This window comes from Vulpes lagopus, chromosome 3, assembly GCF_018345385.1.
Source record: "Vulpes lagopus strain Blue_001 chromosome 3, ASM1834538v1, whole genome shotgun sequence".
NCBI classification, from domain to species: domain Eukaryota; kingdom Metazoa; phylum Chordata; class Mammalia; order Carnivora; family Canidae; genus Vulpes; species Vulpes lagopus.
Genome location: NC_054826.1, coordinates 928,953 through 950,728, shown reverse-complemented (window position 1 = coordinate 950,728; position 21,776 = coordinate 928,953). Strand labels below are relative to the sequence as shown.

The 21,776-nt window shown below is 54.2% G+C and overlaps 2 protein-coding genes across 2 annotated transcripts; both read right to left on the bottom strand.

Moving 5' to 3' along the window:
* Positions 1-3,607: 3,607 nt before the first annotated feature.
* Positions 3,608-17,525, bottom strand: FBXL7 (F-box and leucine rich repeat protein 7). Its single transcript, XM_041747374.1, has 3 exons — positions 17,505-17,525; positions 12,731-12,929; positions 3,608-6,687 (listed from the first exon to the last, which is right to left on the bottom strand). The coding sequence occupies exons 1-3, from the start codon at positions 17,523-17,525 to the stop codon at positions 5,951-5,953; spliced, it is 957 nt and encodes a 318-aa protein (XP_041603308.1). The 3' UTR covers positions 3,608-5,950.
* Positions 17,526-18,919: 1,394 nt separating this feature from the next.
* On the bottom strand, positions 18,920-19,273 carry LOC121486469 (40S ribosomal protein S20-like; the record flags this gene model as incomplete). The annotated part of the gene is made up of 1 exon (XM_041747370.1): positions 18,920-19,273. A coding segment is annotated over one exon (354 nt), but the record flags the coding sequence as incomplete, so codon positions are not given.
* Positions 19,274-21,776: the final 2,503 nt, after the last annotated feature.

The following is a 21,776-nucleotide window of genomic DNA, read 5'->3' as shown; positions in this document are numbered from 1 at the left end:
CCTCGGAGGCCTTCGCAGGCTTTGCAAGGCCGCGGGGCTCTGAACACCACGCGGGCTGCTCTCCCGGCAGCAAAACAGAAATTAGGAGCCTTCCGGCCGCCCTCACATTCCCAGGTGACGGCTTTCATCACTCGGTCTTTTGTTACTGCGGCAGATAATTTCACATTCCCAAGCCTGACGCTATTAGAGGTTCCAGAGAACCCGTCCTCAGGGAGTTTACAAATCGAATCCATTTCTTGGCGATTTTTAACGGCGACGTTTTCAACCCTCCTTGGGCCTTCCCGCGTTTTTGACATTACCGGCCCAGGCTGGTGTGCAGCGGAGGGGCAGCATAAATTGGGAAACCTCGGGCTCCCTGGGTGGCGCAGCGGTTTGGCACCTGCCTTTGGCCCAGGGCGCGATCCTGGAGTCCTGGGATCGAGTCCCACATCGGGCTCCCCGCATGGAGCCTGCGTCTCCCTCTGCCTGTGTCTCTGTACACCCTCCCCCCGCGTCTCTCACGAATAAATAAATAAAATCTTTAAAAAAAAATTGGGAAACCTCGACTATTCTGACCACCCCCCCCCCGCCAATGAACAGGTAACAGCAGTTCCCAAGACAGCGGTGCGGGCCCAAGCGTCCTAGCAGCCCGGGGGTGGGGGGCGCGTCGATCCTCCCGCGGGGCTGGATCCTGCAGAAACAGGCCTGTGGCCGACCTTGACCTGTTACCGCGCCTGCTGTTCGGGAGGACGGTCAAGCTGCTTTGGGCTTCCTCAGGGTTTGTCCAAGAAATTACGGTTCAGTGTGGCCTTCACAGAAAACCCCCACTCTTTATGTGGTATTGTACGTGTGCGCGTGGAGGTGTGTATCTGCGCACAGGACTCGGTCTGCGGGACGACAGCAGAGCAGAGCTTGCTCTTTCCGAGGACGCGGACCCCAAGGCAACGCCGGAGTTGGCCCGTAGTCCGTGTAGTTGGCGTCTGATGCCGTTAACCGACGGCAAAGGGCAACGACTTCTATGAGCCTCATCGATGCTGCCTCCCCGAGAGGGCTCCCCGTAGGGACGTTCAAGGGCACCGTGGCCTCTGATGGCCCCTTGTCTGAGTCATAAAATCCAGCTCAAGGGTCTCGCCCTCTGGCCGGAGCCCCTAAATTTCATTCCTCTTTCCATATGGTGATGAAAATGACCTCCTGGGCAAACTCCATCGGGGAAAGACTCGGAGCCGCCACAGTGTCTGGCACATGTTGGATCCTTAGTGAGTGTTTGTCGGATGAATGAGTGAGAGGGTGTTGCCTCTGCTTTTTAAACTCCTCTCCCCATTCTAGAACTCATTCTATATTACAGGTATTTGACCTGACATGCCACTTAGGCTAAGGATAGTCTCTCTTTTCCCCCCGGAAGCGATCACCGTAACTGCTCAATAAATCTTTGTGAAAGGGGTTGAGAGTTGCTCCTTCGGAAGAAAATGACTGGCGTTCCCTGGGCATCCTTTGTTCATGAAGAATGACTTCAATTTCCAGTCTCCGTCATATGTTGGTCATCATGGGCCGGGAGAGAGTTCAGACATACTGATCTCATCAGGGTAAAATTCAGTAGCTCAGTGATGGAAAGAGAAACATTCTGCAGTATAGCAACGACTAGATTTGGAAATATTTAGGCCAAGAGGTTTTTTTTTTTTTTTTTAATGATCTTCAAGGCCATTCTGGTTTCTGGTGATGCTGGTAGCGAACATCTGAGCAACAGTTTAGAGCTTATTGAGCCTTCCTGGGTAGTGCTCGAGGCCAACATCCTTGTTGCGATCCAGGTAGCTCTGCAGGAGATGCCACAGGGTGGTGACAGGCAGCGGTTGAGCCGCCTCCAGCTTCCAAATGGAGATGTTCTTTCATCCTGCGTGGTTTTAGCAGATGCCAGGTGGCTTGGAGGGGGGGAAAAGGCTCTACACAATGGATCTGTGGCTTTAGGAGATAATGGTGCACTCAGAGAAAAAAGATGGAATAGTCACATCCTAAGTACATGCCTGGATGGGGTGTCCCGAGTGTCCAGGAGAGTGTACTGCTTCCCCCAGGTGAACAGCTCTGCCCACCTGGGGGTCATCTTCATGAAACTGCCCGAGTTGCCCTCTGGGCACCTGGAACTGTGTTTGGGGAGCCTCAACGACGGCATCAGCCTCCACTGCAGATGATGGCAGGCGCGTCCCTCCCCGCTGCACCTCCCCTTCCTGCCACAGTAAGGATGGGGCTGCTGAATGGACCAAGAAGAAACCATTTGACCAACAGCACGCAAGAGTCAAAACCAGCTTCGTCTCACAGTTGTCTGTGCGAACGTTTTCACCGCAGGCTTTACCAAGTCTCTAACTACGGGCTCTTCCTCCCCGACTGTCGAGTCAGCATTTCTTCCAATTAACGTCTCTCTTAGCTAATCGCGATTGCCGGCTATTGAACAAATGCACGACTTTGGGTGGCTTCTTTGTGAACACGGAGAAGCGGGAAGCAATTTTTCTAGTATTACTTTTCCTCTTAAAAGGGCCCAATCTGTTTGGGTTCATGTTGCATGGTCTTGGGTATCAGATTTCTTGACGACTTTTTCTAATTCTGAACAAATGTCGATTTAAGAAGTCCAAGATAAATGCATTTTACTTGCTGCCAGCTTCTCCTGGGATCCCGGCAAGAACTGCATGGCGCTACCTCAACTTAGTGTTCCCAGGCCGCTCACTGCCCTGTTGGCTAATGCGACGGTCATTAAGCGGCTGACGTAGGATGTGAAGAAGGTTGAGGGCAAATACATTTAAAATCAAGATCTCTTAAAACCTCTTACTTGCTACAGCTGGAGCGTGCCACGCACCCATCAGTACTCGCTTTCTGCCATATTGATTTCTCAGATCTAAGGCCTGGGGTGAGTAGAACTTTGGCATTTCTTTCTTTCCAACTGAATGATAATTTTTCCTTTTAGATCAAGTTGCCGTGTTGTCCCTCTAGGTTTTAATGCTCTAAGACCTTTTAAAAAATGTATAACAACCAATGGCACGATTTTGACGATTACTCCGATGTCTGTACCAGTGCCAGGGGAAGCACTTTCAGGTCCACGGTTACTTACTCATAATTCTGAAATCTGGAGAGCTCTGAAGAAATAGAAGCCTTTTTTCATTATGTTTGGCACAAATTAACTGGGTGACAAAATCTGAATGGGTGCAGGGCTATATATAGTCTGCAATAATCTTACATAGTATGGCTATCCCTAGCGATTCCTGCAGAAATCTAACGTGTGTGACTAAGGGGCTGTCCTAGACTCTGCCGGGGTATTACGAAATACACCACAGCTAACTTCCTAAAATATAAAAAATTATGAATTCCAAAATACGTGTGGCTCCAAGAGTTTGGGCTAAGGAATCGAAGACCTGAGCTGAACTGTGAAGCTAACGATTTTTCACTCACCTTTTACTTTTCAGCCCAAATCACCGAGCCCAGGGAAACGACAAAATCGTGGCTGCAACTTTAAAGGGACAAGAGACGCACGGGCCCGACTTGCTCTCTATTTCAGCAGAAGATACGTTTCTGGCTCGCCCTTGAGTGTCCCCATCTGAACACCGTGCTCTTCCAGCCAGGGTATTAAATGAGACTTAACCCGATTACCAACATATTGCTTTATTTCTTGGTGGTAGTAAATTAAGGCTTTCTAGAGTCATACAGCACGCAGTGATTGAACATTAGAAATAAAAAAAAAAAAACAATGAGCATTCAATTTCGCAGAGGCAGGAAGGAAGCAATGTTTTAAAACAGATAGATTTCCTAGTGAGGCCTTTTTCTTGGTCTCTAAAAATCTGCTGAGCTGCTTCCCCAGTGACTTCTGCCATAGATTCATATCCCAAGTGGGGGCAGAGTGGATGAAAAGAAGACTGGGGGAAGGGAGAGACTGGGAGGGGCAGCATGTGCTGGGCAGTGAGTGCGAGAGTCAGCTTTGTCTCATGTTTGGAAGGCCGGTTGGGTGATGTGGTCGGGAGACGGTGGGACACCCCGTTCTCTGGTTCAGGGCGCTATTTTGGATCTCTCTCCTCATTCTGGGAGCATTAGCATATGCCACTTGGAAGACCCCAGTGCCTGGGCTAGGGACAATCCTTGCGACTCATAAAATCCTAAAACGTCAGACCGGGTGACAAGTCACAGAGATGGGGATGCTACATTCAACCTCCTTCATGGCTCTAAACCCTGTGACTATCCCTAGACGCTCTTCCCAGCCAAGCAATTCACCCCCAGCCCCCGTGGCACAGGGTCTTGATTGCACACTAAGTTGCTGACGATGTTGACTGGAGAGGAGGCCGAACGTCACATGACACGTGGAGGAAACCCGGGCAGATGCTACCTCACTCTATCTCCTCCTTCCCGACATAAGACAAAAAAAGAAAAAAAAAAAAAAAAACCGCAGGGAGCCTACAGTGGGAGTGCAGTTGTCGAGCTGTGTGTGAGCTTGATCTGAAACGAACTCCACATACTTAGCTTGGAGATGCGGAGGTTCTGGGTTTGGAGGGTGGACCCTTTGAGAGAGAAGCGGGTGACGGAACAGCAGGGATGAGGGAGAGGTGTGGCTAGAGAACATGTGGGAACAGTCCTGGGTTTACTAACATAAGGCAACTGCACTGTCATGAAAATGAGCAGTGGGCTTTCCTCTGGCATCCTGACTTCATGCGAATGAGGCCAGCAAATGGCTTTCCATCCAAATAGGGCCATTTAGGGTGTGTGCTTGGCAACGGATTTTAACGTTCTATTCCAAGGGCCTGGCTAGTGCACCAGCGCCCAAGTGTCACCAATGTGCTCCTTCTTCCGTTCGCCTGACATTTTTGAGTGAACAGTACTTAAAGGGCTGCAAGTCCGCTGTGCTTCCTTAGAGAACACGCGGACAGGCGCCGGCGAAGGCGGCAACCGCGCAGCTGAACGCTCAGGGCTTAGGCCCACGGGCTTCACGTGATGAAGTCTGGATGCACAGAGAAATAAATAGATGAGCAAAGTGGAAGTGTGAGCTGCATGACAAAGAGCCGACATGGCTGTTCCTGCCAGCTGCAGGGCACGTGTGCCTGACGCATGCCACGTGAACACTAGAAGGGACCGGGAAAACCTCCGAAGACGTGTCCTCTCGGGCCTCACTCGTCAATTAGGAATCATGAGGGTCTTGCTTCCTATCTGAGAACATTCAGCAACATCAGCCTGACTGGGGACGTGGGCTGTGCTGTGAGCAGGAAATCCTTTTCTTCCATAAGGTGGCATGTGTGCGTGTGTGTGTGCGTGTGTGTGAGGAGAGGGCGGGGGTGACGCGGGCAGCACTTGTCACAGGAGCCATCCAGCCAGCAGGGCAGGAGGAGGGGCCCGGGAGACTCACCCACCAAAATAAACGGGCTTAGAGTGACATTCCGGTGGGAGCGGAGGGCGCAGAGGACCCTCAGGCTGGCGCGCGTGAGTGCCCCGGAGCACCCGCAGAACCAGTATTCGTGGACGAGGTAGATGCCTCATATGCCGTGTGCCGGGGCGCGTCTGCTTACCTGCGCCCCATGTGTCCTTTCTGAACCAGGTACGACGCGGATCCTGGAGCTGGATGGCCTCTGACTCAGCGCCCGAGGCCGCGGCCCAGCGAGGGCAGGCCTGTGCCCCAGGTCACCGGCCGGTGGTGGCGGGGCCTCCTCCTGCATGGCGGCCCTGCCACTAGCGATTCTTTAGAAGAGGGCTGGAGGCGCTCTGTCTACATTTATTCACCGAGAATCTGCCCGGGCCGGGGACTGGTGCGTGGGGCTTAGGCCAACCCGGGGCCGAGGGGCGGGGGGTGGGGGGTCAGGGGAGCATCTGCGGAGGGTGTGTGGCTGCGGCTGTTGGCCGGGCGGCCCGGGGAGGGGGCGCCCCCGGGGGCTCCTGAGACAGGAGGCCCCAGGCGCCCCTTGGGAGGAGGAAAGGCCTCGGGGCCCCCGCGGCCCCTGTCCTCGCCGGGCCTTCAGCAGAAGGCGGGGTTGCTGTGCTCGATGACACAGCGCCTGCAGTGGCGCTTCACGAAGCGCAGCGCCTCCACGGACACGTCGCAGTCCTGCACGTTGAGCATCTGCAGGTCGAAGCAGTTGGCCGCCACGATCTGCAGGCCCCGGCCCGTGATGCTCTCGCACGACTTGAGGCTGAGCCGCTTGAGGTTGAAGCAGTTCAGGGCCAGGCACTCGAGGCCCGAGTCGGACACCAGCGGGCACTTGCCGATGTCCAGGGACTTGAGCCTGGCGCAGTGCTTGGCCAGGTACTCCACGCCGTGGTCCGTGATGCCCTCGCAGCCCCGCGCGTTGAGGTAGCGCAGCTTGCCGCAGTACCTGGCCACGTAGCGGATGCCCACGTCAGTGACCCGGCCACAGTGCGCGATGCTCAGGTACCGCAGGCGCGCCTCCAGCTTGGCGATCTCCCGCAGGCCGAAGTCGCTGATGCAGCGGCAGTCGCTGACGCTCAGCTCGCGGAGGGAGCTGCAGTAGATCACCAGGTAGCGCAGGCCCTCGTCGGTGAGGCGCGCACAGCGGCGCAGGTACAGGTGGGTCAGCCGCGTGCAGTGCGCCGCGATGGTGTGCAGGCCCTCGTCCTCCAGCGCGAAGCAGTCCGTCATGTCCAGGTAGCGGATGGAAATCTGCTTGCCGTGCAAGGGCGACAGCTGGATGGAGGCCTCCCGGGTCAAGCTGATGCAGGTCACCTTGGAGCACCCTGCGCGGAGAGACGGAGCACAGGCTCAGAGACCCCTGGAGCACCAGGCCGACCCGCCCAGCGCGGCCCCGGCACGGCCCCTGCCTGCCCTGCCTGACCCCGCGGACAGCGACAGCAACAGCCGGGCCTCCGCACTCCTCTGACCACGGGGCTACTCGGTCATCCGGGCTCAAGACGCATCCCTGGCTTTAGGATCAAAAGGCCGCGGCTCCAGTCCTCGTCCACCACTGGCTGCCTGGCCCTGGGCTGCTCGTGCTCCCGAGCCCCTCGTTGGTCCTAACACAGGGACCTGAGGTCCCTACAAAGCCGCTGTGAAGGGTAAGTGGACCCATGCTCCTGAGCGTGTCGCCCTGGGCCGCGAAGCTCTGGAAGCTCAGTAAGGCTCAGTAAGGCCCGGCCGTCCCCCTGCAATGGCCTGGTGGCTCCGTGGCCAAAACGCTGCCCAAGGCTTGGCTGTGATTCTGCTTGGCACAGAGGGCACGCGGCAGTCACCCCCGGTCCAGGTGTCCTCCTTATGGCCTCGGGCGGGGGCTCCCGTCTATGCAGTGGGCGTGAGGAGCTGGGGCACCCGCACCTTAGAGACAGCGCTGGGGCACGCAAAGTGGCGGCGACAGAGGTACTGGGGGGACCCCAGCGGGAAGACACCTAATCATTACCCCAACCGGCCTCTCTGGCCGCGCTCCCACCAGCTGTGCTCAGCTGCTTGGGGACTCTGGAGGACAGACCTCCGACCTTGCCACCCCCACCGCCCGGGGGTCCTCCAAGGACCCCACCTCTCAACACCCACTACCCCGCCCCGGCAGACCACGCTGGCCTCCCTGCTGGCGCCCAGACCCCGCAGCTGCCCCTGTGCCCCAGTGCCAGTGGCCTGGACACTTCCTCAGGTAGCCCCGTGGGCCAGCCCCGCTTCCTCGGGTCCCAGCGTGTGTCACTTCCCCGGACACTTCTTCCCAAGGGCCCTGCATGAACTCCTACTTCCGTTCAGCGCCCTTCCTCACTCTGTTGTCTGTCCGCTCAGGGATTTGCGGTGCTCACCCTGGGGCGGGGGGACTGGGCTGCCCCCTGCCGCATCCCTCCCCGGGCTCGCCGCTGCTCGCCGGGTGTCTGCTCCGTGCAGGAAGGCGTGGGACCCGCTCACACGTGGGCGGAGGGCGAGCTGGCGGCTCTTGCACAGGCACTCATCCCATCACCTGACCCTAAGTACTCCCGGGGTCCCTCGTCCTGACATCATCACATGGACGGCTAGGGCTCCAGCGTAGGGACCTCGGGGACACACAGGCCTTCAGCGGGTGACACTGCCCTCCCCTTCCCCTCAGGCCGTGCTTTTGTACCACAGATGTCTTCGGCAGATGCCAATTAGGCAGGAAGCGTGCCCGGCACACGGGGCACCCACCCCAACCTCACCCCTGGCAGGCAAATGTGGGGGGGGCCAGGAGGGGGGGCGGTTTCTCTCATTACGTAAGTACCTGCAAAATACAGATGATTTCACCTCCTGGCCCATCAAGCCTATATAAGCCTCTAGGGAATACCTGTAGACCTTCATCCAGGGCTAGTTTTGCCCCACTCAGGATAATTTAAATTCCAACATTTAAATGTCCTCAGGACTTTGACCATGGCTGATGCATATTTAGACTATGAAACAGTGTGTTTTATACTTAATTACAATGTCTTTTATTTGCGTTGAATCATGAAGTTTACAGAATGGTTTCATAAACAATTTCTTTTTTTTTTTCATAAATAATTTCTTACCTGATTTTTAATCCATTTTACCGATAAGGAAATTCACGGTTAGGAAGATTTTTGTGGTCGTTGAGATCTAGAACCCGTTTAATTAATACTCCGTCCTTTTTCAGATGATTGGAGGATCTCGTTAGCCGTCTCTCTAAGCACCATTTCTAGCCACTCTCCCCCTACGAATGTGTGTGCAAATGACACACTGTACGTTACACAATCACACAGGAAACGTGCGTTCCGATGTGTATTTCCGTTCACTGTGTATCACCACGGAACACAGGCGCCGTCGATTCTTAGTTGTATAAACTGAAATAATAGGATGTCGATGTATAATATAAATAAATATATAGGCACGTCCCTTTCATCCCACTACATAAACCGTGTGTATCGTTTTCCTTTTCTCCGGGCTCTTCCGGAATCCTTGTGGCAGCTCCAAAGCCAGGTGCTTCACCTCAGGCACCTCCGTGCCCCGGCTGCTCGGGCAACATCCAGGGCTCCCGAGTGGCGACCTCATAGTGCTAATGGGGACTTTCCGCCCACCTCCTGGCAGCCTGCCCAGGAAACTCTTATAAACTTCAGGTCCTGGGAATAATGAGGTTCAAGAGCCAAGTGCTACCAAGTCAAAGAATTTCAGGAAAGAGTAAAGCGTACAATCCCGTGCTGGAGAACGAAGACGGGGCTCGTCAGAGCCGGAGCCGGCCCTCTGCTCCGTCCAGTAGCCTCTGTGGTTTTGCAGAAGTCGGACGGCACCCCGCAACTTCAACTCTGAAATCTTCCTTCGTTTTGAATTTCTTTTCTTGGAGCGACTGTAATCCTGCTTATGCTGAATTTGTGTGTTCACGGTCACGGTTGCCCACTTGCGATGGGCACTGGGAAGGCACTTTGTTTCTCAAGATCCTAGGACAACCTTTGTTCCTAAACTCTTGGTTCTGGTTTTTCTCTTTCTCTCTCTCTCTTTAAAAATATCTAGTAAAATCTGATGCACTCCAGTAAGGACATTATGTTTGGTTTGGGGAAACAGATGCCTTGTTTTTGAAACTGAGCCCCTATTTTAAGGAAACACTGATTAAGGTCAGTTTTGGTAAAGACACTATATGGATATGTTCATATTATTTTACATCAATAATTTCTTTAAAGATTTTATTTATTTATTCATGAGACACACATACACAGAGAGAGAGAGAGGCAGAGACCCAGGCAGAGGGAGAAGCAGGCTCCATGCGGGGAGCCCGACGCGGGACTCGATCCCGGGTCTCTAGGATCACGCCCTGGGCTGCAGGCGGCGCTAAACCGCTGAGCCACCTGGGCTGCCCCATGTCCAGCCTTTGAAGCAATTTCATTTGTGATAATTACACCATTTTATACTTTGAAAATTAGTTGGCTTTGCCATGTTTCGTTGATGTTTAGAGATATTGTTACTTGTGATATATTTTGATTTTATGTGTCAACTTGAGTAGATGATGATGCGCTAAGACATTGGCTAAACATTTCTGGGGGTACCTGTGAGCCTGTTTCTGGGTAAGATTAACATTTGAATCAGTGGACTCCGTCAAGCAGACGCCTTCCTCAATGTGGATGGGCATCCTCCAATCCAGTGAGGGCCTGACTAGACCGAAAGGTGGAGGAATGGAGAATTCTTTCTCTGCTTGGCTGCTCGAGCTGATGCATTCGTCTTCTCCTGCCTTCGAACTGAGACTTATACCATCAGCAGCCCTGGTCCTCAGGCCTTGAGACTTGGACCGAACTGCACTGCCAGCTTCCCAGAGTTTCCAGCTTGCAGATGGCAGATAAATCTCTTTACACACACGGGCGTGCACATGCACAGAGACACACACGGTTCTGCTTCTTGGAAGAAACTGAGCTAAATATCAAGAAGAGATACTATGTGATGACAAAACCCTACAGCTAGTTATAGTGTTTCAGTGACTCGAAAAGACAGCTTTCAAGGTGAGCACCGCGGGCACAAGGGAGGCAGTCTCACATCCTCTGGGGGAATTAAGCTCCTGATCAGCCACGAATCATCCAAAGTCAAGTTTCCTGCCAGCTTGGACACCAAGGGGGGTAAGGCCTAGGTGAAATCACCTCTGGCAGCCCTCTGGCTTCTCCCAGGACCAGCTTACTCCTCCAGATTCTCTCAGAACTGGAGGGCACCATTTGGAAAATCCTGCCCCTTCTCCCCCCATCTCTGGAATCCTGTGCTCTTAGCTCGGTGAGTCAGAGATTTCCTTGCGTACAGGTCACAGCAGGTCACCGAGAGCCTGTGAGCAAAAATCAAATAGATCAGGCCCTGCAGATTAGGGGGATGCAGAGGAAGGACACTAGGCTTAGCTCCATCCCCTCCCTGGGGCTGGAAGCCCAGGAATTTCCATTCCCAACGTGCTTTCTACATTTCTGAATTTCCAAAGGGCTCCAGGAGAACAGGACGCGGTACTTGAAGCCAGTACCTGCCGTGCTCAGGGAGCTCCCTTAACAAGGACGGAGATTGCAAGCACAAGTCATTTTCTAATCTGATTTTCGAAAAGACAAGGAAATGAGGTGTCTGAAGAATAGGCCCACAGCGCTCAGAATCTTGGAATGTTTAAGAATCCAATTCCTTGCCTTTTGTTTTTTGTTTTTGTTTTTTTTTTTTTGTTTTTAAACTAAAGAGGAAGCACATCCAGAGAAAGCTGTGAACTGTCCCAAATCACAAAGTCTTGAAACTAGTCTCAGGCCACATCACAATGCTTTGTTTCCAGAACTCCTCAGGGAAAAAACAAAAGAAAACCTCTTTGTTTCCTGCCTCTCTATGCCAGCGGTGGCCCCGGACTAACGGAACGGCCGGTCACTAGGGTTCTGTCCCGAAGCCAGCTGAAGGCGGGGAGGAACTAGTTGCTTTGCAATAAATAACTGACCGTCATCGGAAATATTTTCGGACGTCGGCTTTCGAAAGAGAGAGAGCAAGCTGGGAGAGCGGACTCTGCCTTCGGGGTTGGTTGGGGCGATCGGTTCCCGCCGCTGCTTGTCAATCCCAGATTCTGTTTAGTTGCCTGTCGTGGTGGTGGTTTGTACTTCTTGACCCCTCCCGGCCGTCCCCGAGGTTGCGGCTCACGCTGTGGGCTCTTGAATAACTCCCGGAGCATCTCACACGTGTCGGCCTCTCGGATGTGCTGGTCCTTGACGGGGCAGCGGGAGAGGTACAGGCAGGCTGCTAGGCCGCTGGACCCGCGTCTGGCACCCAAGTGTGAGTCTGGGGTTTAGTCCTTCCTGCCCGAGGCAGGTTTACAAACATCCAAGGGCTCCCGTGATGGGCCTTGTCCTTGCACCAGGTAACTGAGAATGCTGCTTCAAAAAAGGTCCCAAGGGCGCCTGGGGTTTAGCGCCGCTTTGGGCCCAGGACGTGACCCCGGGTTCCCAGGATCGAGTCCCCCGTCGGGCTCCCTGCCTGGAGCCTGCTTCTCCCTCTGCCTGGGTCTCTGCCTCTCTCTTGCTCTGCGTCACTCATGAATAAATAAGTAGATCTAAAAAAAAGAAAGATCCCAACTCGACCCAAGGTGGACATACGTTGAAGTGGGCTGCGAGGGGTGTGCCCGGTGTTGGCGAGCACGGGGCGCAGGAGTCAGACGCAGCCTTTGCCCGGGCACAGCTGCTGGTGCACACAGGGGGCGTGGGGCCCAGGAGGCCGGGGACCTGTGTGGCTGTGCTGGGCCACAAGCAGGTGCCCTCGGTACTCTGCGGACGATGGCTTCATGGGGCGAGGGCTCCGCGGGGCCTGGGGCTGCCTCTCCGGAGCGCCCCCCCAACCCTTCCCTTCTCCTGTACCACGCCCCCCTCCACCCCCCCATTCCCGTGGGCTGGGCCAGCAGGGCGGGGGGCAGTAGGTCCTGAGTCCTGGGTCCTGGGTCCTGGGTCCATCTCCCCCCCTCTCCCCCCTCCGACCCAGGCCCCGGCCAGCAGGGCGGGGGTGCAGTGGGCCCTGGGTCCGGGTCCTGGGTCCTGGGTCCATCTCCCCTCTCCCCCCTCCGACCCAGGCCCCGGCCAGCAGGGCGGGGGTGCAGTGGGCCCTGGGTCCGGGTCTTGGGTCCTGGGTCCATCTCCCCCTCCCCCCTCCGACCCAGGCCCTGGCCAGCAGGGCGGGGGTGCAGCGGGTCCTGGGTCCTGGGTCCATCTCCCCCCGTCTCCCCCCTCCGACCCAGGCCCCGGCCAGCAGGGCGGGGGTGCAGTGGGCCCTGGGTCCGGGTCCTGGGTCCTGGGTCCTGGGTCCTGGGTCCATCTCCCCCCTCTCCCCCCTCCGACCCAGGCCCCGGCCCCTGGGTCCGGGTCCGCCACTTACCCGACACGTCCAGGTGCTCCAGGTTGGGGCACAGGGACACCACGTGGAAGACGGCCTCGTTGGAGATGCCGGGGCAGCCCGCGACCTCCAGGCGCCGCAGCTCGGGGCAGCACTGCGCCAGCGTGTAGAGCCCGCGGTCCGAGAGCCGCCGGCAGCCGCGCACCGCCACCGTCTCCAGGAGCTCGGGCCATGCACCTGCCTGCAGACCCGGGAGCTCGGGCCATGCACCTGCCTGCAGACCCGGGAGCTCGGGCCATGCACCTGCCTGCAGACCCGGGAGCTCGGGCCACACACCTGCCTGCAGACCCAGGAGCTCGGGCCACCCACCTGCCCGCAGACCCGGGAGCTCGGGCCTCGCACCTGCCCGTGGGGAGGGGAGCCTGGCCCATGCACCTGCCCGGGGACCGCGGAGCTCGGGCCATGCACCTGCCTGCAGACCCGGGAGCTCGGGCCATGCACCTGCCTGCAGACCCAGGAGCTCGGCCCATGCACCTGCCTGCAGACCCAGGAGCTCAGGTCACGCACCTGCCTGCAGACCCGGGAGCTCGAGCCACACACCTGCCCACAGACCCGGGAGCTCGGCCCATGCACCTGCCTGCAGACCCGGGAGCTCGGGCCATGCACCTGCCTGCAGACCCGGGAGCTCGGGCCATGCACCTGCCTGCAGACCCGGGAGCTCGGGCCACACACCTGCCTGCAGACCCGGGAGCTCGGGCCATGCACCTGCCTGCAGACCCAGGAGCTCGGCCCATGCACCTGCCTGCAGACCCGGGAGCTCGGCCCATGCACCTGCCTGCAGACCCAGGAGCTCGGGCCACACACCTGCCTGCAGACCTGGTAGCTCAAGCCACACACCTGCCTGCAGATCCAGGAGCTCGGGCCACGCACCTGCCCATGGGGAGGGGAGCCTGGCCCATGCACCTGCCCGGGGACCCCGGAGCTCGGCCCATGCACCTGCCTGCAGACCCGGGAGCTCAGGCCACACACCTGCCCGTGGGGAGGGGAGCCTGGCCCACGCACCTGCCTGCAGACCCCGGAGCTCGGGCCACACACCTACCTGCCTGCAGACCCAGTAGCTCGAGCCACACACCTGCCCACAGACCCGGGAGCTCGGGCCACGCACCTGCCCGCAGACCCGGGAGCTCAGCCCATGCACCTGCCTGCAGACCCGGGAGCTCGGCCCATACACCTGCCTGCAGACCCAGGAGCTCGGGTCACACACCTGCCCATGGGGAGGGGAGCCTGGCCCACGCACCTGCCTGCAGACCCCGGAGCTCAGGCCACACACCTGCCTGCAGACCCAGGAGCTCGGGCCACACACCTGCCTGCAGACCTGGTAGCTCGAGCCACACACCTGCCCGCGGGGAGGGGAGCCTGGCCCATGCACCTGCACGGGGACCCCGGAGCTCGGGCCATGCACCTGCCCGTGGGGAGGGGAGCCTGGCCCACGCACCTGCCTGCAGACCCGGGAGCTCGGGCCACGCACCTGCCCGCAGACTGGATGGGAGCTTGGCCCATGCACCTGCCCGCAGACCCGGGAGCTTGGCCCATGCACCTGCCTGCAGACCCAGGAGCTCGGGCCACACAGCTGCCTGCAGACCCAGTAGCTTGAGCCACACACCTGCCCGTGGGAAGGGGAGCCTGGCCCACGCACCTGCCCGCAGACCCAGGAGCTCGGGCCACACACCTGCCTGCAGACCCGGGAGCTCAGCCCATGCACCTGCCCATGGACCCCAGAGCTCAGGCCACACACCTGCCCATGGGGACGGGAGCTCGGCCCATATGCACCTGCCCGCAGACCCGGGAGCTCGGGCCATGCACCTGCCCACGACCTGCCCAGGAGCTAGGCTCATGCACCTGTCCACAGAGGGGCCCAGGAGCTTGGCCATGCACCTGCCTGCAGACCCAGGAGCTCAGCCCATATGCACCTGCCCACAGACCTGGGAACTCAGCCCACACCCCTGCCCCACAACCTGCCCAGGAGCTCAGCCCATGAACCTGCCTGCGCATGGGCCCAGCAGCTTGGCCCACCCACCTGCTCGCAGACCTGGGAGCTCAACTCATGCACCTGCCCAGAGACTGGCCCAGAAGCTCAGCCCACCCACCTGCTCGCAGACCTCGGAGCTCGGCCCACACACCTGCCCGCGGAGGGGCCAGGAACTCAGCCCACTCACCTGCCTTGCAGTTAGGTGGCCCCGGGTGCTTGGCCCACCCACCTGGCCCACCGACCAGAGAGCTCGGCCCACCCACCCCGCGGACAGGTCACCCTGCTACCGGCCGTCGCGGCACCGGGAGCCACAGCTGTGTCCTGTGCCAAAAAGGAACCGTGCCCTGTGCTGCAGCTGGAACCCAGGGCCTAAGACCCGGTTCAGGAACCCAGGCCAGCTGCAGGGTCCCAGGGCCACAGCGGTGACCTCTGACCTGTCCTGGTGCCGGTTACTAGAGGGGCGAGGCCCAGTTTCAGGAGCGCTATTCCGGGAGGAAACCTCCCATATGATGAACATGAACTCTCTTCCTTTCCTTATTACATTTTGGGGAGGCAGGTAATCATGTCGCATTTACCAATGAAGGAGTGAGTCCAGGGGAGAGGCCCGGCCTGGCTCTGGGGAGCCTCTGCGTCCTTGGGCCGCCGCCCCTCCCGTCCAGCCTCTCATCTTTTGATCACTGCACCCCGGCCTCTGCCCTCGGAGCCACCCCGCTTCCACCTCGAGAGCAGGCACTTGGGCTGGTATTTCCAGGCCTTCAATATGCGGCGTGTGTGTTCTCCCTCCTCACAACGTTCTCTCTCCCTCACATTTTTTTTTAAGATTTTATTTATTTATTCATGATAGACAGAGAGAGAGAGAGAGAGAGAGAGAGAGGCAGAGACACAGGAGGAGGGAGAAGCAGGTTCCATGCCGGAGCCCGATGCGGGACTCGATCCCAGGTCTCCAGGATCGCGCCCTGGGCCAAAGGCAGGTGCTAAGCCGCTGAGCCACCCGGGGATCCCCCTCTCCCTCACACGTGAGTGACATGATTCACATTCTATTCTTTGAAATAAGAAAGACCAGGTAGTGGGGATACAGGTAGTCTTTAGAGTGCCACTCCGGGAAGTGTGCTCAGGGGCACCCGGGGGCTCAGCGGTGGGGCGTCTGCCTTCGGCCCAGGGCGTGACCCCGGGGTCCCGGGATTGAGTCCCACGTCGGGCTCCCTGCATGGAGCCTGCTTCTCCCTCTGCCTGTGTCTCTGCCTCTCTCTCTCTCTGCATCTCATGAATAAATAAATAAATAAATAAATACATAAATAAATAAATAAATAAATAAATAAAATCTTTTAAAAAAAGTGTGCTCATTTCATGCCCCCACCTTGATATCTGTATCTATCTGAAATAATGTATTTTCTATATAAATATATTTATCATATACTTTATGTATATAGATGGATAGATTTCTTTAAGATGACATTTATTCTCTCACTCTATGTTTACATTTCTCTCTCTCTCTCTCTCTCTCTCTCTCTCTCTCTCTTTCTCACACACACACACACCCACAGGCAAAACTTATCTCCAAAACACAAGTTTCTTAATCTGTGTAATAAGAAATAAGTGATCTGGGTTAGATGATTTCTAAGTCATTTCTAGCTCTAATTACAGCTCTAAAGACTTAAACAAAAATTCTATCCTCGTGTGCTTTTCCACATGTCATACTTGGGGAATTCTCCAACACTCGTTTTTTATTCCCACAGGGCTTCCAGTAATAACATACAACACCACAATCCTGACCCTGGGGTCCCCGCCGAGTGTCTATTTGTAGTTTTCTTACTGGAATACTTGTTCTGTTGTTACAATGTTTTCTTGCAGTTTGCTTCTTTATAACCTAACGCTGAAAACGTCCTACAGTGTCCATGACTTTGGCCGGGATCATCTCTGAATTACTGTTTCCCTGCCGCACCCCACGCAGCACCCCCCGCCGCCCAGTCTTGTCTGCCTGTTGAAATAGAAGCCCTAAGTGCAAACGCCACCTCCTCTAAGAATATTTTCTTAATGTCTTTGAGAGAGAGCTAATCCCTCCCCTCCTGAAATCCCCACCCTCTGTAATTGTTGTGAATTTATCTTTCCCTAACGTGCTTGACTGTATTATTTTTCCCAATATCCACACCTTTGTCACGTGACTCTGGGCTTCCTGGCAGGGACGGCAGGTTTGCTCCGTGCAGCGATGATGGGCTTGGCCTCGTGGCTTGCTCTGGCCAGTGACCTGCCTAGGACATGTGACGTGCCCAAGGCGAAGCACATGCCCGGCTAGTTCGCTGACCTTAGGGTGCTGAGGCGCCCACGGGGAATGCAGAGCCGGCTGACACCTGCGGCTTAGAGCTCAGGCCAACCAACGGTGGGGTCCCCCGATGCCCAGGCCCGCCGAGCCTGGGGCGGTTTGTTAACAGCGTGACTGTAGCAGCAGGGGATGCATAGGCCCTCGCTACACTGAAAACTCCTCTGAGACAACGACTAAATCCTCTTCTTATTTGTGTCCTGGCAGCACCTGACACGGTTTAGGGTACGTAGTAGGTGCGTATGAATTTCCTGGATTGAGGAGAAATACTCATATGTCTGAGAAACAATAGCTTCTCCCTCGGCGTGTACCTCTCTACCCCAAGGGGCAGACACGCCGCATTCTAGATCATTCATGACAAAAGGAATGTGTACGTCTCTCTTCTGTAAGCAGCTGAAACAAACAGTAGATCTTTATGGAAAACACTACACGTAGCCACTTAGGGATCTCGAAACTGCCATCCACGCTACCGTGGCGCCAACCTCCGGCATGATGTGAACTCGGAGAATTGCCCCCGGAGTTGGCATTGGTCTTAGGCCGCATTCTCTGAGTGAGCGGTTCCCAGGTGGACCGTCTGGGACGGATCCGGCTGCCAGGGCTCCGAAATCCCTCTCCTGCCTGTCTGCACACCTCCTATTTCTCTTGAAAGAGAAGATGCGGGGGGTGCTCCACGGGGACCCGCACACCTTGAGCTCCGCGGCGCTGGCATGAATGCGTGCAGTGGGTACTCAAGCGGGTTCCTGACCCCGCGTCTACACCCGATTCTCTCTTCTTCACTCTTCCAGGCTCCCTGCCCAACCATTTGCATGATAAATGCTTCCCCGTCCACGCACTTTCAATCTGCATGTGTCTTTAGGTGGGAAATGAGTCTCTTGCAGGCAGGGTATAGATGGGTCTTGTTTTTGTTTTTGTTTTTTCTTATCCATTCTGACACCCTAGTCTTTTGTTTGGAGTGTTTAGTTCATTCACATTCAAAGTAATTATTGATAGATGTGCATTTATTGCCATTTGGTACTTGGTTGTGATTGGTTTTGTACTTCTCTGATTCTTCTCTTGTGTTCTTTCGTGTCTTGCTGGCTTTCTTTACTGATCTACCTGGATTCCTTTCTCTTTATTCTTTGCCTATCTATGACTGGTTTCGGTCTGTGGTTACCACTAGGTTTGTATATGACATCTTCTGCATATAGCAGTCTATACTAAGTTGGTGGTCACTTAAGTTTGAGCCCATCCTTTCCTCCCCCCCACCCCAACCTCTCACTTTAGGTATATGGCGCCATATCTTGCCTTTTTTTTTATTCTGTGAACTTCTTGACTGGTTTTCTTACAGGTATACTTATTTTTACTGCTTTTGTGAGTTTCCTACTTTTCTTATTCTTTCTTTCTTGTCCACTCAAAGAGTCTTCTTTGGCCTTTTCTGTAGGGTTGGTGTAGCTTTTGTTTCTCTGAGAAACTATCTCTCCTTCTATGTGGAATGATAGCTTTGCTGGAGAGTATTCTTGGCTACAGATTTTTCATTTTAGCCCTTTGAATATCTCATGCAACTCCTTTCTGGCCTGCAAAGTTTCTGCTGAAAAATGTGCTCATAGCTTTATGCGGTTTCCCTTGTTTGTAACTGTCTTCTCTTCTCTTGCTGCTTTTAAAATTCTCTATCACTATTTTTTGCCATTTTAATTATATGTGTCTTGGGATGCACCTCCTTGGGCTGATTTTGTCAGGGAATTTCTGTCTTCTGTATCTGGATATCTGTTTCCTTCCGCATATTGGAGAAGTTTTTAGCTATTATTTCTTCAAATAAATTTTCTGCCCCTTTTTCTCTCTTCCTCTGGGATCCTTATAATGTGAATGTTATTATTATTATTTTTTTTAACAACAGATAATCAATTTATTAAAAAGCATCTGCCATGGTGACCTCAACCTCGACTCCAGACTCAATACTGATGGAGGTAATCTGCTTAACAATCTCAGAAGGACTGTGCAGATCAATGAGTCGCTTGTGGATCCTCATCTGAAAATGATCCCAGGTCTTAGAACCTTCACCACAAGGAGTCTTTCTCGTAGTGATTCTCAGAGTCCTGGTAGGCATCCGCACTGGTCCTTTCACTTTGAGATTCTTTTCCTTTGCACCTCTGATCAAGTCAGCACACACCTTTTCCAAAGATTTTACGTTGCGGCTGGTTAGAGTAATTCTTATTCGGTGAATCGCCACCTCTGGTTCTACGGGCGTCTTCCCAGTGTCTTTAAATTTTTTTTATTTATTTATGTATGATAGACACAGAGAGAGAGAGAGAGAGGCAGAGACATAGGCAGAGGGAGAAGCAGGCTCCATGCACCGGGAGCCCGACGTGGGATTCGATCCCGGGTCTCCAGGATTGCGCCCTGGGCCAAAGGCAGGCGCCAAACCGCTGCGCCACCCAGGGATCCCTTCCCAGTGTCTTTAAATGCCATGGCTGCGGCATGGCTTCCTGACCGACTTGTTCCTCAGCGAACAGCGGTGAGTCAGGAGCAGGAGTGGGGCGCCGTGAGCTCCGCTCTAGCTGCGACCGCGTCTTCCTCAAAGAGTAATGTGAATGTTATTATGCTTCCTGGAGTGCTACATTCCCTACGTCTATTCTCGTTTTGAATTCTCTTTCTTCTCTCATCAGCTCAGCTTGATTACTTTCCATTTTTCTGTCTTCCAGGTCATTAATTCATTCCTCTTCTTCTGGTCTGCTATTTATTACATCAAATATATTTTTTCATTTCATTATTGTGTTCTTCATCTCTGATTAGTTCTTTTTTATCTCATTGTTAAGGATCTCTCTGATGTCCTCCACTCTTTTCTCAAGTTCACTGAGTATCTTTATGATCATTACTTTAAATTCTTTATCAGGCATATTACTTATCTTCCTTTTACTTAGGTCTCTTCCTGTGGTTTTGTCCTGTTCTTTGATTTGGGACATTCTCCTCTATCTCCTGGTTTTGTCTAACTCTCTGTGTCTATTTCTATGTGTTAAGAAAGTCAGCTACATACCTGCTATTGAGAGAAGTGGCCTTATGGAGAAGAGATTCTGGAGCACCCTGCCGTGCAGTGTCCCCCATTCACCAGAACCTGGTGTTTCAGGGGGTGTCTCCTATGTGTGTTGCGTGTGCTCTGCTATTGTATTCTGGCTGCTTTTTCCTTCAGTCCAGTAGTCCACAGAGGCTCTCTTTTCCTATTGTGGGCAGGGTTTGGTCCCTGGCCAAGGTGGGGAATGTAGTTTTAAAAAGATGCATGCCAGTCTGCTTGGGAAAGGAGACTTGCAGGCACTGGGAATCAGGCTCTGCAAATGATGCCAGTTGGGGGATGCAGTGTTGGCAAGGTTTACTCCGGTCTTCTGGGAGAGGGGCCTATAGCTCCGGGACTGAGGCAAGACTGGCAAGGGCGGATCCAAGGAAGCATGGTGGGATGGGGCTTGGTGTAAACAAGTTGCCATTGGTCCCCACAGGTGGCCGTGTGTTTATGCTGGGGGGCAGAGGAGAGAAATGGCACCTGCCAGCTCCATTGTTCCTGGAGATCTTCCTCAGTTATCCCTGCCCCTCCAGGACATGCTCCAAAATGAGTCAAGTACTCTGCTTCCTGTACGTCTCAGGCATTATGAAAACTGCTGCTTCTACTCTGTATTTCTGTGGGCTGTTTGTCATGCTGTCTCTTTAAGAATGGGGACTCAGCTTCCTCTCACCCTCCAGGCTCTCCCAGAACTGAACTTGCTGATTTTTTTAAATTCCAGGCCTTAAGTCCTGCTGGTTTTAAGAACTCACAAAATGCAAAATTTGGCTTCTCTTGCTTTCAAAGTAAATGTTATGGGGCTATGTCTTCCCTGTACGGTAGTCTGCTTCTCTCCCTTCTCTGCACCTTTGTCTCCCTCCCCACAAAAGATGGCTGTGGTCCCTTTTGTTGCTCCCCACTGCATCTCCGATGCATCTCTGCCCTTCCGACCCTTTTTAGTGTGGCTTCTTCACTACCTCCAATGTTGGAGTCTGTTTTGCCAGCGTTCAGGTCATTTCCTGGTTATTTACACCGATGTGAGTGTTATCTAGCTGTATCCGTGGGACAAGGTGAGCTTAGGGTCCTCTTGCTCTGCCATCTTCCCCATCTCCTCCAAGGCAGCTGGCTTTCTAAATTTACCAGGACTACTGCTGACATTTTTTTGGCAAGATTTTAACCAAAATAAATACATAAAGTGATAATGAAATATGTTAAAGGTAGATCAATGAATTACTCTGTGGGAGGATGGATGGCTGACTGGAGGGATGGACAGAATGACAAAGCTATAAGAGGAAAAATTATAAAGTTTGCAAAAAGGGACATATCTGGTTAATTTCAGATACAAGAATTAGGGAAGAGGTTGCAAACCATGAATATGTAAGACTCTAAGAAAGACAGAGATGAACACATGTAGGTGTCATGAAAGCAGAATGGGAGAATTTAAAGAAATGAGCATGTATTTTTGCAACAAGATACATATTTTGTGGCCTGTGTCTCTTAATGACATTGGGAAGGTGGATGTATCAAAAAAATTGAAATAAAATGAAAAACACACAGCACTGGTGTCTACAGGAAGATAATACAGAATGGACTGCAAGGAATACAGAGGAACAGGCACTGGGTACTAAAATTCAGTAGGTTGGGCTGCCGCACATTCTAGGATTACAGATTTATAGGCAGAAAAGAAAGTGATGATTCATTCTTTCATTGGATCCTTTAGCACACATTATTATTGCTG

Coding starts and splice junctions, on each gene's coding strand:
- FBXL7 (XM_041747374.1), bottom strand. CDS start 17,525: ATGCCGGAGGTTGGCGCCACG. Junction 12,930..17,504: donor TGCCGGAGGTTGGCGCCACG/GTAGCGTGGATG, acceptor CCGGGTCTGCAG/GCAGGTGCATGGCCCGAGCT. Junction 6,688..12,730: donor GGAGCACCTGGACGTGTCGG/GTAAGTGGCGGA, acceptor CTCTCCGCGCAG/GGTGCTCCAAGGTGACCTGC.